At 40.5% G+C, this 13,422-nt stretch overlaps 1 protein-coding gene across 6 annotated transcripts in view; it reads left to right on the forward strand.

Annotated features, from left to right (window-relative positions):
- Positions 1-13,422, forward strand: part of fbrsl1 (fibrosin-like 1) — a 353,739-nt gene that overhangs the window by 326,012 nt on the left and 14,305 nt on the right. For 3 of the 6 annotated variants that reach the window (XM_088009069.1, XM_088009072.1, XM_088009071.1), the window contains 3 exons: positions 6,530-6,950; positions 8,384-8,643; positions 13,005-13,255. In XM_088009069.1, coding sequence (XP_087865195.1) covers positions 6,530-6,950; positions 8,384-8,643; positions 13,005-13,255 — 932 coding nt within the window. Of the gene's footprint in view, positions 1-6,529; positions 6,951-8,383; positions 8,644-12,619; positions 12,781-13,004; positions 13,256-13,422 lie in introns of all 6 variants that reach the window. The other 3 variants (XM_088009073.1, XM_088009074.1, XM_088009070.1) reach the window with 2 other exon arrangements.

The following is a 13,422-nucleotide window of genomic DNA, read 5'->3' on the forward strand; positions in this document are numbered from 1 at the left end:
CTATGTATGCTTTGCGGTTCTGGATTGAACTTTGGTGACATGATTGAGTATTCCATCAGATATATAATATATATTGTTTTTGATTTGTGGTCCATGGTTTCCTTTCCATCGCCAAAGAGACGCTCCCCTTTAATGTCGTTGAAAACTCGGCATTTTGAGAAACATTTCAGTAGTTACTTTGGCTACCTGCCACTTTTGCCTTGTTTTCCCTGTCTAAGCTGAATGATGATTACTTTTTTAAAATTCAATTTTGGTTACTGAGACTTAATAATCAATTTTAATTATTGTTGTTTTAGCAATTTTGTTTGATTATTTTGGATATTTAAAATGTTTCCCAGTTCCAGTGTTAAGTGTTAAAGGGTTTTTTGTTTTTCTTTGAGTGTGTATACTTGCATTAGTAAGCCATTATTATTATTATTATTATTATTATTATTATTATTATGTTAGCTGCATATGGTCTCAATTACAATATCATCATTTACTGCAATAATTTATCATCCAGCAAAATTTATCATGGCAACTTTTAACAGCAACTCTGAGATTTCACAACAAAACTCCACTGTTCTTTTTGCTTGTGAAAAGGTGAAGCTGTGCTTCCTCTAAATGATCGTAATTAACCCATCCTTGTACAGTTCAGAGTCGAACCGTTTCAGACCGTACCTTGCTGGACCATCTGGCGCAAAAGTCCCCCTATAGGATCAGATCAGCGCTGGCTCTCCAGATGTTCCACAGGGACAAACGGGGTCAAATGTGAAGGATGGCGAAGGCGAGAACAGCTGTGCAGCGACGCTTTCTTCACCCCGGATTCCCCCTTTGGACACATCAGTCATAACCAGCAAATCTCTGCAGCTTGTTGTCCATCTGCCACCTCGGCCCCTCTCTGCACCCCTCCCAACATGCAGAGTCGCAGCACTGTAAACCAAGGCACGTGCCCCCACTGCAAGTCTCTATCCAACCTCCCCTCAATGAGAGAGCCACGGGTGCAACGATAAAAAAAAAAAAAAAAAAATCAATACTGGGATGAGATGTCAGCTGGTAAGCAGACCTGCCAACACCCCCTTTGGGAATGTCCCTGCCCCCCCTCCATCCCCAGTGTGCAAACCCAGCAAACAGGAGAGGGGGATCCACCCCCAGGCCCCTCTGCCCCACCACTGGGCTGCCCTCCAACCTGCCTGACTCACTAACACCATCTGCTCAAGTCTGCAGGCAGGATTTTTCGACACCGTTTTTTTTTTTTTTTTTTTTCATACACACACTCGTAAGGCATTTGTTACACAGGACTTCCCGTGGATGTCCTACTGTCTTTCTCAGCAGGAGATTGAAGGCAGCGCTTGTTTATGTCCAGACAAGAAAAAAAAAGAAAGAAAGTGGGTGAATCCTGAGTTAAGATGAGAGTTTGTGGCCAGTTTCCGTTTCTGTTTTTTTTTAAAGCTCCTGCTTTTACCTGATTCTAATTCATTTTCAGAACATCTAGTTATTAATACGATACGATTTTCAACATTATGAATGAATTGAAAATTTAACTGTTAATTTAATTTAATTAAAACTGTTAATTTAACCGATAAAATTCTTCTGGTTAAAACAATCAATTATCCTTCAAAAAAGCACAGTTACTGCGTATCAGTGCTTCATTGAAAATATGAAAATACTGTAAAATATCAGTTCTATCCATCATATCACAGAATATAATTTTTTTTCCTGCAAACTTATGTAGAAATAACTAACACCTGCATTCCAAACAGCTCTCTTTCACACACTTTACACTTTGTGAAAGAGAACAGGTGATTTATTAATTTTTCACCAGACATCATGATATAGACTGAAGATTTAAGACACATATAACCGCCTTAGGGATTAGGATGAGCAGAGCTATTAGTGGTTAGCTCTAACAAGTATATAAGTGCATAAATGTAATTATATCCTTATCTTAATAGTGAGACTTGAATAGATTGCCAACTTTGTAATATGAACTCCAATGTTGAGAATCACACTGGAGTCCCAAAGCAGTTGAGTTCCAGCAGGAATCATTTTATAAATTTGATTAAATATGCCTGGCAGCCATGTTGGGTGCTAAACTTGGTGTTGCTCCGTCTTCTCCAGTCCTCATTCCAACTTCAGAGGGTGGTGTTGTTTTTCTGATAGGAAAATCTGGAAATACAACTTCCGTGTGAGCGCGTGGCATGTCTTGTGAAAGTTACAGATTCCTGGAAGCTTGATGCAGCTTTTCTGCTATTTTTACCTGTTTTTTTTATTAAATGTCTCAACGATGCACTCCTTCCCCCAGCTACAACACCCACACTTAAGAGTGTTGTTATTCTCAGCACAAATTAAGTATTTTGTCCTTATTGATGTGGGAAAACATGAGATTTGTAGTTCCTGACCAGGCAGCCATCAAACGGTGCCAGTGAAGTGTAAAACAGGCTGATTCGATTTTGTGCTTTTGAAGAAACAGGATGGTTTGATATACAGAAATAGCAGCTGAGAGAAGAAAGATGGTATTAAGTTACATTTTAAAAAGTAAGGGTATTTTAATTCTCTCTGTTGTTTTAGTAGCAATTACGCACATCTATACTCAGACACCAGAAAACCCTGTTGATGTCATCGTCGGTTCAGAAGCACATAGACAATTTCAGTGATTGTCAGAAAGAAGCATTGTTTTGCTTCTTTCTGACAATTGGTGTCTCCTTTTTCGCTTTCTGATGTGCTCCAGTAAAATAAAGATGTCTGGGCTTAATTTGTTTGCGTCTGCCTGTGCCAAGAGTGAAAACACCGGTGTTCCCTTCTTTTGTCGTATTCATATGTCCGTGTGCGCGAGTGCCGGAGCTTTTTGCAGCGATTTTAATGAGGGGTCTGCGCCGATACCTCCCAGCCTCCATTAGAGCCCATTAGCATCATCATTAAGATAACCTGGCGCTCGCTGTGGCCCTGGCGCAGCGGCATTAATATGAGAAGCCCCCTTCCATCTCATGGCGCTTGTACCGAGACGTTTTTCAGGATCGTTCGCCTCGCATTGTGTCTGAGAAGAGAACCGGTTGCCAAGGCAACATCACCCGGCGGCGACATTTCGACTGGATATTTGTGGTTTGTGTGTGGATGCTTGTCTCTCTGTCTTTGCCTCGAGTCTTCCTTTTTCCTCTTCTTCTTGTTGTTTTTTTTTTTTTTTGCTTCTTGCTTGCTTGCAGCAAAAAAAAAATAACAAAAAGAAAAAAACAGGCTGACAGTTTAATCCAAGTCCCAAACCTCTATAAATCGGAGGTCTATATACGCCTGGACTCTAGAATTCATTTGAAAATCGTGACATCTTAGCTAGCCCCAGTTGACTAATAAATGCAGGGAGGAAGAGCGGGGGGAGCTCAACAAATAAAAAAAAAATAAAAGCTCTGCCCTGCCTTTTTATTGGCCTTTTTATGGGTGTTAGGATCCTTGAAAGATTAAGCAGCCTGTTAATGGGGACTGGATATTCCATTAGTCTGCTCCATGTCGAGTTTTACTGGCTTGACAGCAGCTCCCAGCTCTTGGCTTTTTTTTTTCTCCTTCTTCTTTTTCTCTCTTTTCTTTTTTTAAACCGCCAAGAATGCCCATGGAGCTTTTTTAATTGAAACACGAGTAAGGCTTTGACTGAAGTACCGCTGCATCTTAGTTGTAGATTAAAAAGACTGTTCTCATCATTGGACTGTCTTTTTCTCTTCCATTGTCGACGTGCATATGTGAATACCTTCTGTCTTTGATGTCTCGGCACATGTGATCTCCCCGTGCTTAGCATGAATCCTACCAGCCGCAGCTTTGATTAGCTCAAGAGCTCAAGAAGTAACGTCGCCATTTCATCAAACTCCTAGAGGTCCATTCTGCTTTTCATTTGACTGTAGGGGAGGCAGACGATCTCTCTTCATAAAACAGAAGAAACGTCCAACATTCTAGTCCTTTTGCACATTGTGATAAATGCATCAGGATGCTGATTATTTTGACACATTATAGGCGTTTCCACACCTGGTAGTCCAATAGGCTTGGTTCGATTAAGGACCAAAGTTGCAACATTTGTTGCATTTTCAGCTGCTGCAGTTTGTTTTCACACTGCACTCTGCCAAACGAACCAAATCCATTGAGGAACCCGTTTAGCCCCTCGCTTGTCGCGCTGCACCAATGAAGGAAAGGATGGGAAGAAAATAATTGTGCTTCTATTACAAATGTCTGCAAAACTGTCAATATTCCGCTAATTTTGAAAAAGAAAATTCTGCTATTACGTTGTTTCTATTAAATACGAAATGCAATTCAAATCACAATTACATAAGTTTTGTCTACATGATATTTAAAAACCATGTCACACCATGATTCTCCCACTACTTCCTGTGGTCTTCTTCGGTGTGTTTTTGCACCAGCAGTGACATCCAGTTGTTGATGTGCATCTTATGTGATGCCAAAAAAGTGTTTTCATTGCAGTTTTATTTTGCTAAATAAACCAATTTCAATACCAATTTCGATACGGCCGTAAAACCACCCTGTCCTAGTGGCAAGACATTGTATAGAAAGTCTAGAGTTTTTTTGTCATTAGTGTTAAACAAATTTATTTTTGAAATGTCAAATTGGGGAGCCAGTGAGCACAACTTCTTTCTTCTTAAAATGTGAACTAACATTGAGTGGCGTCACATTTGAGCAGTTATAGGATTTCTTTTTTGTCCTTAGCAAAAGACCACAAGCAGTTTCTCCCTCTAGCACCAGACATACGAGTTTGTTTTGGTTGTATTTACCCAGAATGTCTTGCGCTGTAGTTTGCTTCCTACTTTTGGAGCAGTCTCCAGCCCGCTTGGCATTCACATACATATTCGAACTGCGCCAGAACTCACTTTAACCGAACTGAGAACAAGGTTTTTAGGCGGACCAGAGTTTGCTTTTTAGGTCCACATCAGAGTTAAATTCCCCAAACAATCCGGACTTTCTTAGCGAATGAACTAGAGTTTGATTAAAGCTGATTAAACAGAGTTAGTGTGAATACACCCCTAATGTACCTGCCACAAAAACACTTAATTGTAGCCATTAACTTGAAGAAACAAGAGTACCAAAAGTAATTTAGGGGGAACGTTGGTGACAACAGCTTGGTCGAGTCCGTTGGGTTTTCCTGTGCTTTCAAAGATATCTGCAGACTGAACAAGAGAGCCAGGATGCAGTGACTTGGTGACAGAGAGGCCACCATCTCTCTTTACAGCACAATTGAAACATAATTATTTCATGCCAGATTGTGTGCTCAGCAAAGCCCTGAATGGGCGCTGACATTTAACTTTAATTAGCTGTGATTTATTCATACTGACTTGATCGCAGGAAGAAATTGGATCATCTGATTATAGTCAAGCATGAAAATGACCTGATTAAACACTTAATGGAACCTAGGGAGAGGAAACAAGGGGAACCTTGCTCAGAGGACACTGGAGCGGTGCTGGGAAGGAGGAGAGGGGCGTCCTTTTTACTCCATCATGGAGACTCATTGATTAGCTATAATTTCTTCAGCGACGCACAGCTGGAGAACTCTTTTGTGACTATTGGAATCTTTTAATAATGTGGGTTAATTTTTCTGCTCACTTAAAAAATTGTACACTCACCTCCCACTGTATTAAACGAACCTTTTTAGTACCGGGTTGGATTCCCGTTTTGCTTTCAGAAGTACCGTACCAACAGAAGTACCAGGAACATTTTGCCAGTAATGACATGATAGCATCATGCAGCTTCTCCAGACTTTCTGGCTGCACGTCCATGATGCAGATATCCAGTTTGACCACATTCCACAGACACTACCCTGATTTGATTTGAGCTTTGTGACACGATGCATCACCTTGCTGTATGTAACAAAGGTACAGTGGTAGCAGCTGATGGCTTCCTGTCAGCTATCAGCCATTCTTCCTTGAGTTCTGAAAAGATTTTTTTTCTTTCATCCACACAACTCCTGCTCTCTGGATTCCAGGCAGGTTGATTCATAACCATCTCTCAAAGAGAACGCTCTTTGAGAGATGGTTATGAATCAACCTGTCTGGTATGCCATGTTCAAAGTCACTTATTACTTGTTTTGTTTTTAACTTAAGAGATTCAGTTGATGCCATGTGATTGGCTGATTTGTCATCTGTGTTACCAAGCAGCGGAACAATCTGACCTGATAAGGAAGCCGTTGAGTGTGTATTTGCAACATGGCAGACAAGAAGGTCCTGCAGAAGATAGCAAGGGGAGCTGAAAGGTTATTGTGCTGAGAAATCTTTACTCATTTCACTGAAAGCTGTTGAATATACAAATCAAGGCTAAAAACCTTCAGCTGTTTAACAACTGGAACACTGATCAACATATTTGATGTTTGTTTGCTTGATGGTGGTATTTGACAAAATGTAGTATTTATTGCTTGTTTCATAATTGGTGACTTTATATTTTTATGGTGTAAAGCAAGAGGAACTGCCTTGTTGCTGAAATGTGCCATTCAAATAAACTTGACTTAAAATCAGTTGAGTTCAATTTGAATGTTGATGTTGATTATTTTTGGCCGTCTCCTCCTCAGGTGTGCCAGCGAATGAGAGCTCCGTGTCCAAGACTTGTGGCTCCGCCAAAGTGTCAGGACTCCAGCGCAGCCAGGAGCAGAGCAACATTGAGGTGCCCTTCGCACCGCCCGTGCCCAGCCCCACCCCGGCTTCGGCACCGACGGGCTCCCCGGCGCTCGCAGCGGCGGCAGCCCCCCCTGAGCCTCGCGGCTCGCGCCTTCCCACCCCACCGCCCCTCAGCGTCAAGAAGGAGCAGCAGCCTCCGCCCCCTGTCCCGACCCCGCCCCTGCTGAAGGCGCCGCCCCACGCCCCACCTCACCTCCCTCACCCGCACTCACACCCGGAGCCCCGTGTGCTCCCGCCCCCGCCTCACCACGGCCGGCCAGTGATCAGCCACCAGGTGCACCACCCTCTGCAGTACAACAGCCTCCACGACATCAGGTAATTTAAAGCGCAATCGTCGCCTTTGGTGGTACAACCATGAAAAAAAAAAAAAAAAAAAAAAAAAACAGTGGGACTCTGGGTGAGAATTTAGAGAGGAAACACTACAGGTTTATGACAAACTCACAAACCTGCGCAAGTACACTCATAAACATACATACTGTACATATACAGTGGGCAGATCTTAACTTTTAACCCCTGCAGACCTGATATTTTTTTCTGGGCTCAAAATCTGGTCTTGCTCTATTTCTCAACTCTTGTTCTCACTTTCCTTATTTCTTAAATCCAAGCAGCCAAGCTCAGATATCTTTCCATTTTCTTACAGTTCAAGCAAGTATTAAAGTTTATACTCAATTAAGAAAAAGCAAAATGTAAAATAATTTCGAAACTACAATTTAGCCTTACGATCCCTAAAGATACGTTTTTCTTTGCATGGTTGCACTAAATAATTAAGTGTTGAATAATGTAGCCAAACTCCTGAGGTCCATTGGGATGGACATTTAATTTAGAAAAAAATCCTACAATTTAATATTTTCAAAAATAACTTCAAATACTATCACTTGAAATACTTCAAATTATACTTAGAGCACTTTTTGTAGCCTAGAATGAACATAAATATATATATTTGACAGAAAACAGACACTTACTCCTTCCCTCCTGTGGTTTCATAGCCATGCTCGTCCTTTTCTGATGTTGAGAGTCCGAAATTTATTTTAATTTCATTTATTTGGTCGGAACAATGCACAATAATTAACATTTTTGTGAATGTGCCAGAATTGGCCAGAAGGCCATTTTTCATCTGTTTTCCCTGGACAATGAGTAATTAGTCTTGCTAAAAGCAAACAGAGGTTGTGCAAACAAGGTTAGAATGACTTGACTTCCAAAATGTTGTCAATCACTACAAGAATTATGGTTAACAATTAACTAATCAGTAACAAGCAACATGCAAATGACAAGTTCAGTAAGCAAAACCCAGAAAAATGTCTTTTCCATTCCAGTGGGCGTGGCATCTGAACAGATTAAGATGGCGACCTGAGATTTGCTGAGCTGCTAAATTTTTTGTTTACCTTTCAAAATGTAGCAAACTACTTATGCTGGTAACACAATTAACATAAAATTAACCAAGAGACACTTCTGAATTATGCAATTATTGATTTCTCTCATGCGCTCTGCTCCGCCTCTGGAGACGACAAAAGCAGCTGGACGATTTGCTGTTTTGCTATTGATCTTTACTGCTGAGCTCACTGCTTCCTGTTGCACCCTGTCCATTCAGAACACGCCGTCTGCTGCGGCCGGATTTAGCAGTTAGAAGTCTTTCTGAAAACTGAAGCTTTTAGGAAATTTCTCCGCTACTCATTGAGAAATGCATTCTGGCTGAAGACTGTGTTTGCTATTTCTGTAAATAATCATTACCTTTCCTGTTGACTCTACAGCCACAGCAGCAGTCCACTGGGTCTCGCCAAGCAGCACTTGCCCCCGTCCCCTCACCACCACCTCAGCGGGCTCCCGTCCTCAGCCCCTGCCTTGCCTCTGTCCATAGCAAACCTCTCTACCTCGCACTATTCCTCCCTACGGAGTCCAGCCCATCGCCATTCGGCCATGTTTGCAACCCCAGCCACACTGCCGCCACCGCCGACCTTACCGACCAACAGTTTAGTGGTGCCTGGACACCCCGCTGGCACCCCCTACCCAGGTAAAGCCACACACCTCACATGCTTGGTGCTAGCTTCAATGCTACTTCTTATCTGTCAAACTTATGTAATTGCAGCCAAAAAAATTTGAATTTGTGCCATAACTTTTATTTTGCATTCTCTCACATTACAACCACAAGCTTCACTTTATTTTACTGGTACTTTATGTAACACAAAGTAACAAATAACGGGGTGGAAATTGAAAGGCAAGATACATGTAGCTTTTCTTAAAGGGGCAGTATTATGGAAAATCATGTTATAGTGTTGGTTCCTAATCAAAAACATACCTGGAGTGTTACCTTGATTCTTCCATGCATGTTTGAGAAATCCTTTAGCTGACTTCCTCACTCGGCTCCTTCAGACTAGATGGCAATAATTAGTAACACCTGCACATTTGCTGAGCTCATTAAAGGAGCTTCTTCTTCTCTTTTTTGTGGCGGTAGGCAAACAACGTTTTGGTGCATTACCGCCACCTTCCAGATTGGAGTACGAATCATTTGCTTTCACTACTACAATCTCCCCAAAACACCCGTTCTTCTTAAAAAAATAAAATTAAAATAAAATACTGCTAAATACCACATCCCCAGATGATCTCTGAAGCGATTCCCTTATATCTAACTTACTTTTAATTGTATCTAAATTTCTAATTAACACCTCTCTTTCATTAGCATACTTATTACACTCTAAAAATATATGTTGTATAGGAGCTACTTCTTTTGTGCAACACTGGTAAAAACATTGTTAAATGATTAATACTGTGATGACTTCCTGAAGGCAGAGTGTTAAAGAGAGCAGAAATTTCTTAAAGAGACAGAGGTCCAATTTCAAAGTGTTAAATAACAAAGTGAAAGGGGTGCTGTGGTGGCGCAGGGGCAAAGCACAACCCATGTATTGAGGCCTTAGTCCTCATGTCTGTGGTTGCAGGTTCAATTCCCAGCCTGGTGACATTTGCCACATATCTTCCCCCTCTCGCATAATCCTCTTTCCTGTCAAACTACTTTCAAATAAAGGCCACTAGAGCCAACAAAACCTTAAAAAAATAAATAAAGAAGTAAAATTTATTTTCAGTCATTTTTGGTATATTTAGCATTTTTACAACAACTGAAGGTAACATAGTTACTTGATCATGCTTTAAAATGGCACTATGTGGCTGGGAAACGTATAATACTGCCCCTTCAAGCACTATACGATAGTTTGTGGGTTTATTATCTAATTTATACATATATAACTCATTATGGCTTAGAAATATAGTTTTTCTATGCATAAAGTTTTAAAAAGTAGCTATATTTATGTGTCACAACAATTTAGTCAAAGTTCTGGCCTAAGTCCAATCGAGAATATACGACAGTAACCCAACAGCTGAAATTATTCTGAAAAATTGTTAAAAGTATCGACTCAAAAGGCTTGAATACTTTTAAAATCTTAATTTGTTAAAAAAAAAAAAAAAAAAAACTTATAACTTTGTTTCCCTTCCCCAGTATTGTGCTTTACTTTGTGTTTAAGTCCTCATAAAATAACTTGAAGTTTGTGGTTATGAAACTAGTAGAATTTATAGTGGAAGCTATATTAGTGAAATTGCAAGGCACTGCAGATGTAGGGTCCTAATGTTACTTTTAGTTTAAAAAAAAAAGTTCTAATTTTTTAATAGCCATGTAGCATAGAGAAGATTTAATGTTCATTTTCCCTAAACCTGCCTGTATTACACAATAGAAGAGCAGGGATGTATGCACACTCAGCCGACAGTCAATAAGTATGTCTTATTGGGCTGAAAACAAAGTAATGTATTGTGGACTTCTCTGGTAAGTACTTGTTTATTATTATTTTAATTTTTTTCCCCACTTCTGAAATGATTTGTGTGGATTTTTTAAGTAGCTAAAATCTACCAGAACCCACTGTTTATCTCTCCATCAGTGAGTTTATATAAAGAGGCCGTTTCTTCAGCGTACAAGGCCCTACTCATGGCCGCTGGTGTTTATCTGGAACACACTTTGCTTTTGGTTTACCTTGTGATGGAAACATTGCTTTCAGTATTCTCTCCAGTTTTTAGAGATTTTAATTGGTTTCCCACAGTCCTCACAGGGGGGACAGGAAAATAAATCTATTTCGAAAATAACATGTTAAAGTTGATGAAGTAGAAACTCTAGTAGGTAGAAAGAATAAGGCACCTAATTATCTTCCCTGAAGGCCAGCAGCCATCTTTAAGATTAGCACTGCTAACATCAACAAGTTTAGTCTAGATTTTCAACCGGAAACACGCACCAAATGATTCCACATAATCACCCTTCAGCATACAGGAATCCTTCTTAGGCATCATAAACATGTTGTAAACATTGGTTTGATGGAGCATCACCAGTAGATGGACTGTATTTTTACATGTTTGCATTGGAAGAAAGGTCATATAAGGTCACAGTTAAGAAAGCATTGAAAAAAATGTCGACTGGACCGCCATCCCAGCTGGAGACTTTAGAAATCAGCGAGAGCGCTGCTTTAAGTGAATCAAGGTGCTCTCTCAAAATTCCTGCCAAAACTGTGTGATTTGCATCCTTTTAAAACTCGATACAGACTATAACTATTTTATTACCAAAAAAAAAAAAACACATGGGGCACAAATTTGTGAAATAAACAAATGGAGTCTCCAGTGATGATGGGTGTCTGCCCCCTAAAAAAAATCTCTATATACATATATACATATACGTTGCCTTGCAAAAGTGTTCCCACCCTTTGGTCTTTCTTGCGTGTCGTCACACTACAACTACAAACTTCTATCATGACTGTGAAGTGGAAGGAAAATGGTACAAGGCTTTTACAAAGAAAATCTGAAAGGTTTGGTGTGCATTTGTAGCCTTTTCCCCCCAAACCCACCCCTCCTCAGTTGTTACTTGTAAAACCACTTTTTGCTGAAAATTCAGCTCTAAGTCTCTTGAGTTAAACCTCTGTCACCGTTCACCCCATCTCAAGACTTAAATTGTTGCCCATTGCTTTTTGCAAAACGTCAAGATTTTAGTCAGATTGGATGGAGAGCATCAGCATGCATCAGTTTTAAAGCCTTGCCACAGATTTTTATATTGGAAATTGGCCCACTCTAGTGTGGGGATCCTTTGATCCAAATAAGAAGGTGTCTACAGGGTATCTACCGTAAAATTTAGTGTTAGTCTCATCGGACCAGGACACCTTCTTCCTTCATTTTTGCATCTCCTATTCATAATTTGTGGCAAACAGCATTAGCTTCTTTTCTGATTAGCTTTCTTGGAATATTGCTTTATAAACTAAATAATCTCTAAACTTTATCACAACTTTTCCTTGTTCTGACTGATTTGTTCTTGAACAAACCTCTTCACAAAATAGCTAAATATACAGCTCTGGGGGAAAAATTAAGAGTCCACTGCACTGAAGCCCATTGAAAACCTCATGGTTATTCCACCAAACATTAGCATTGTTCTTTCGAAATGAATATGAACTTGTTCTGCAAATAAATACTAAATCTTTGCTTGGAATTTCAGAGACATGTTGTCAGTAGTTCATAGAATAAAACAACAATGTTAATTTTACTCAAACATATATTAAGAGTAAAATCAGAGAAACTGATCATTTTACATGGTCTCAATTTTTTCCAGAGCTGTATATTCAGATTACAATACATAAAGTTAAACTCTCTTTACAAATTAGTGGCTTCTTAAGGCACTGGAATTTATTGTGGAGGATTGGAGTAAAGGGAAATAAGTACAAATGCACAAGATTTTTTTTTATTACCTTAATAATCCCCTTCCTTCCGCTTCACTAATACTTTGTGGTTTATACCAAATAAAAGGTTGTAGTGTGACAAAATGTGGATGAAAAAAAAATATATATACATATATGTATATTCCAGGGGTACGAATACTTTTGCAAGGCACCAAAAACCAGTTGTGCTTTTCTGACCTAGAGGGCAAGAGTGTGTGTTTTCTGCTGGGATGACTCTTGGTTCTCTCTTGTCTTTAGATACCAGCCTGTTGATATCATTCAACCAACCAATCATGTATTGCCAGCCTCATTCGGGGATTCTGATTGGCACATTGTCACAGGCAACTCTCTTACCACCACCAATGAGTCCCCACGTAGAAAACCCTCACAGCATGAGCTGGAGAAACAGAGAATGCCAGGTGACTATTTTCTTTCTTCTACCCTTGTTGTGAAGACTGACTGGGCGCTCGTGCCTTTTTTTTTTCTTGTGTCCCCCCCCCAACCCCCTTACTCCTTTCCTTTCCCCGCCTCCCATCTTTTTTTTTTCTTTCCTTTCCTTTTTATTTTCTTTATTTCTTCCTTTTTTTGTTCTTTTTTTTTTTTTTTTTTTTTTTTTGGTTTTCCTCGCTCTCCTTTCTTGCAGAGCATGACCTCCTGAGGCAGGAGCTGAACAACCGCTTCCTGGTTCAGAGTTCGGAGCGGGGCCGGGGGCCGTCCGCTTCGCCGCTGGCCCCCGTGTCGCTCCTGAGGGCCGAGTTTCACCAACACCAGCACATGCACCAGCACCAACACACCCATCAGCACACCTTCACGCCCTTCCCCGCCAGTCTGCCCCCGGCCGCCATCCTCACCCCGCCCACCGCACCCCCCATGGTGCGTACCCAAGCCAGAAATGTGAGGATAAGTAACAAGAAAAGCCCCCCCACATCCACCTGCTTCTCCCCCCTTCCACCCGTAAACCTCCAACCAACTCACCTGTCGCACCTCCTCGAATCTCCTCTTCAATGCGCTCCTCTTTTTTTTTTTTTAATTATTATTATCTTTTCTTCAATTAACTTTTT

The sequence above is a fragment of the Poecilia mexicana genome, unplaced genomic scaffold (genome assembly GCF_051168715.1).
Source record: "Poecilia mexicana isolate PSO_F unplaced genomic scaffold, ASM5116871v1 scaffold_9, whole genome shotgun sequence".
NCBI classification, from domain to species: Eukaryota; Metazoa; Chordata; class Actinopteri; order Cyprinodontiformes; family Poeciliidae; genus Poecilia; species Poecilia mexicana.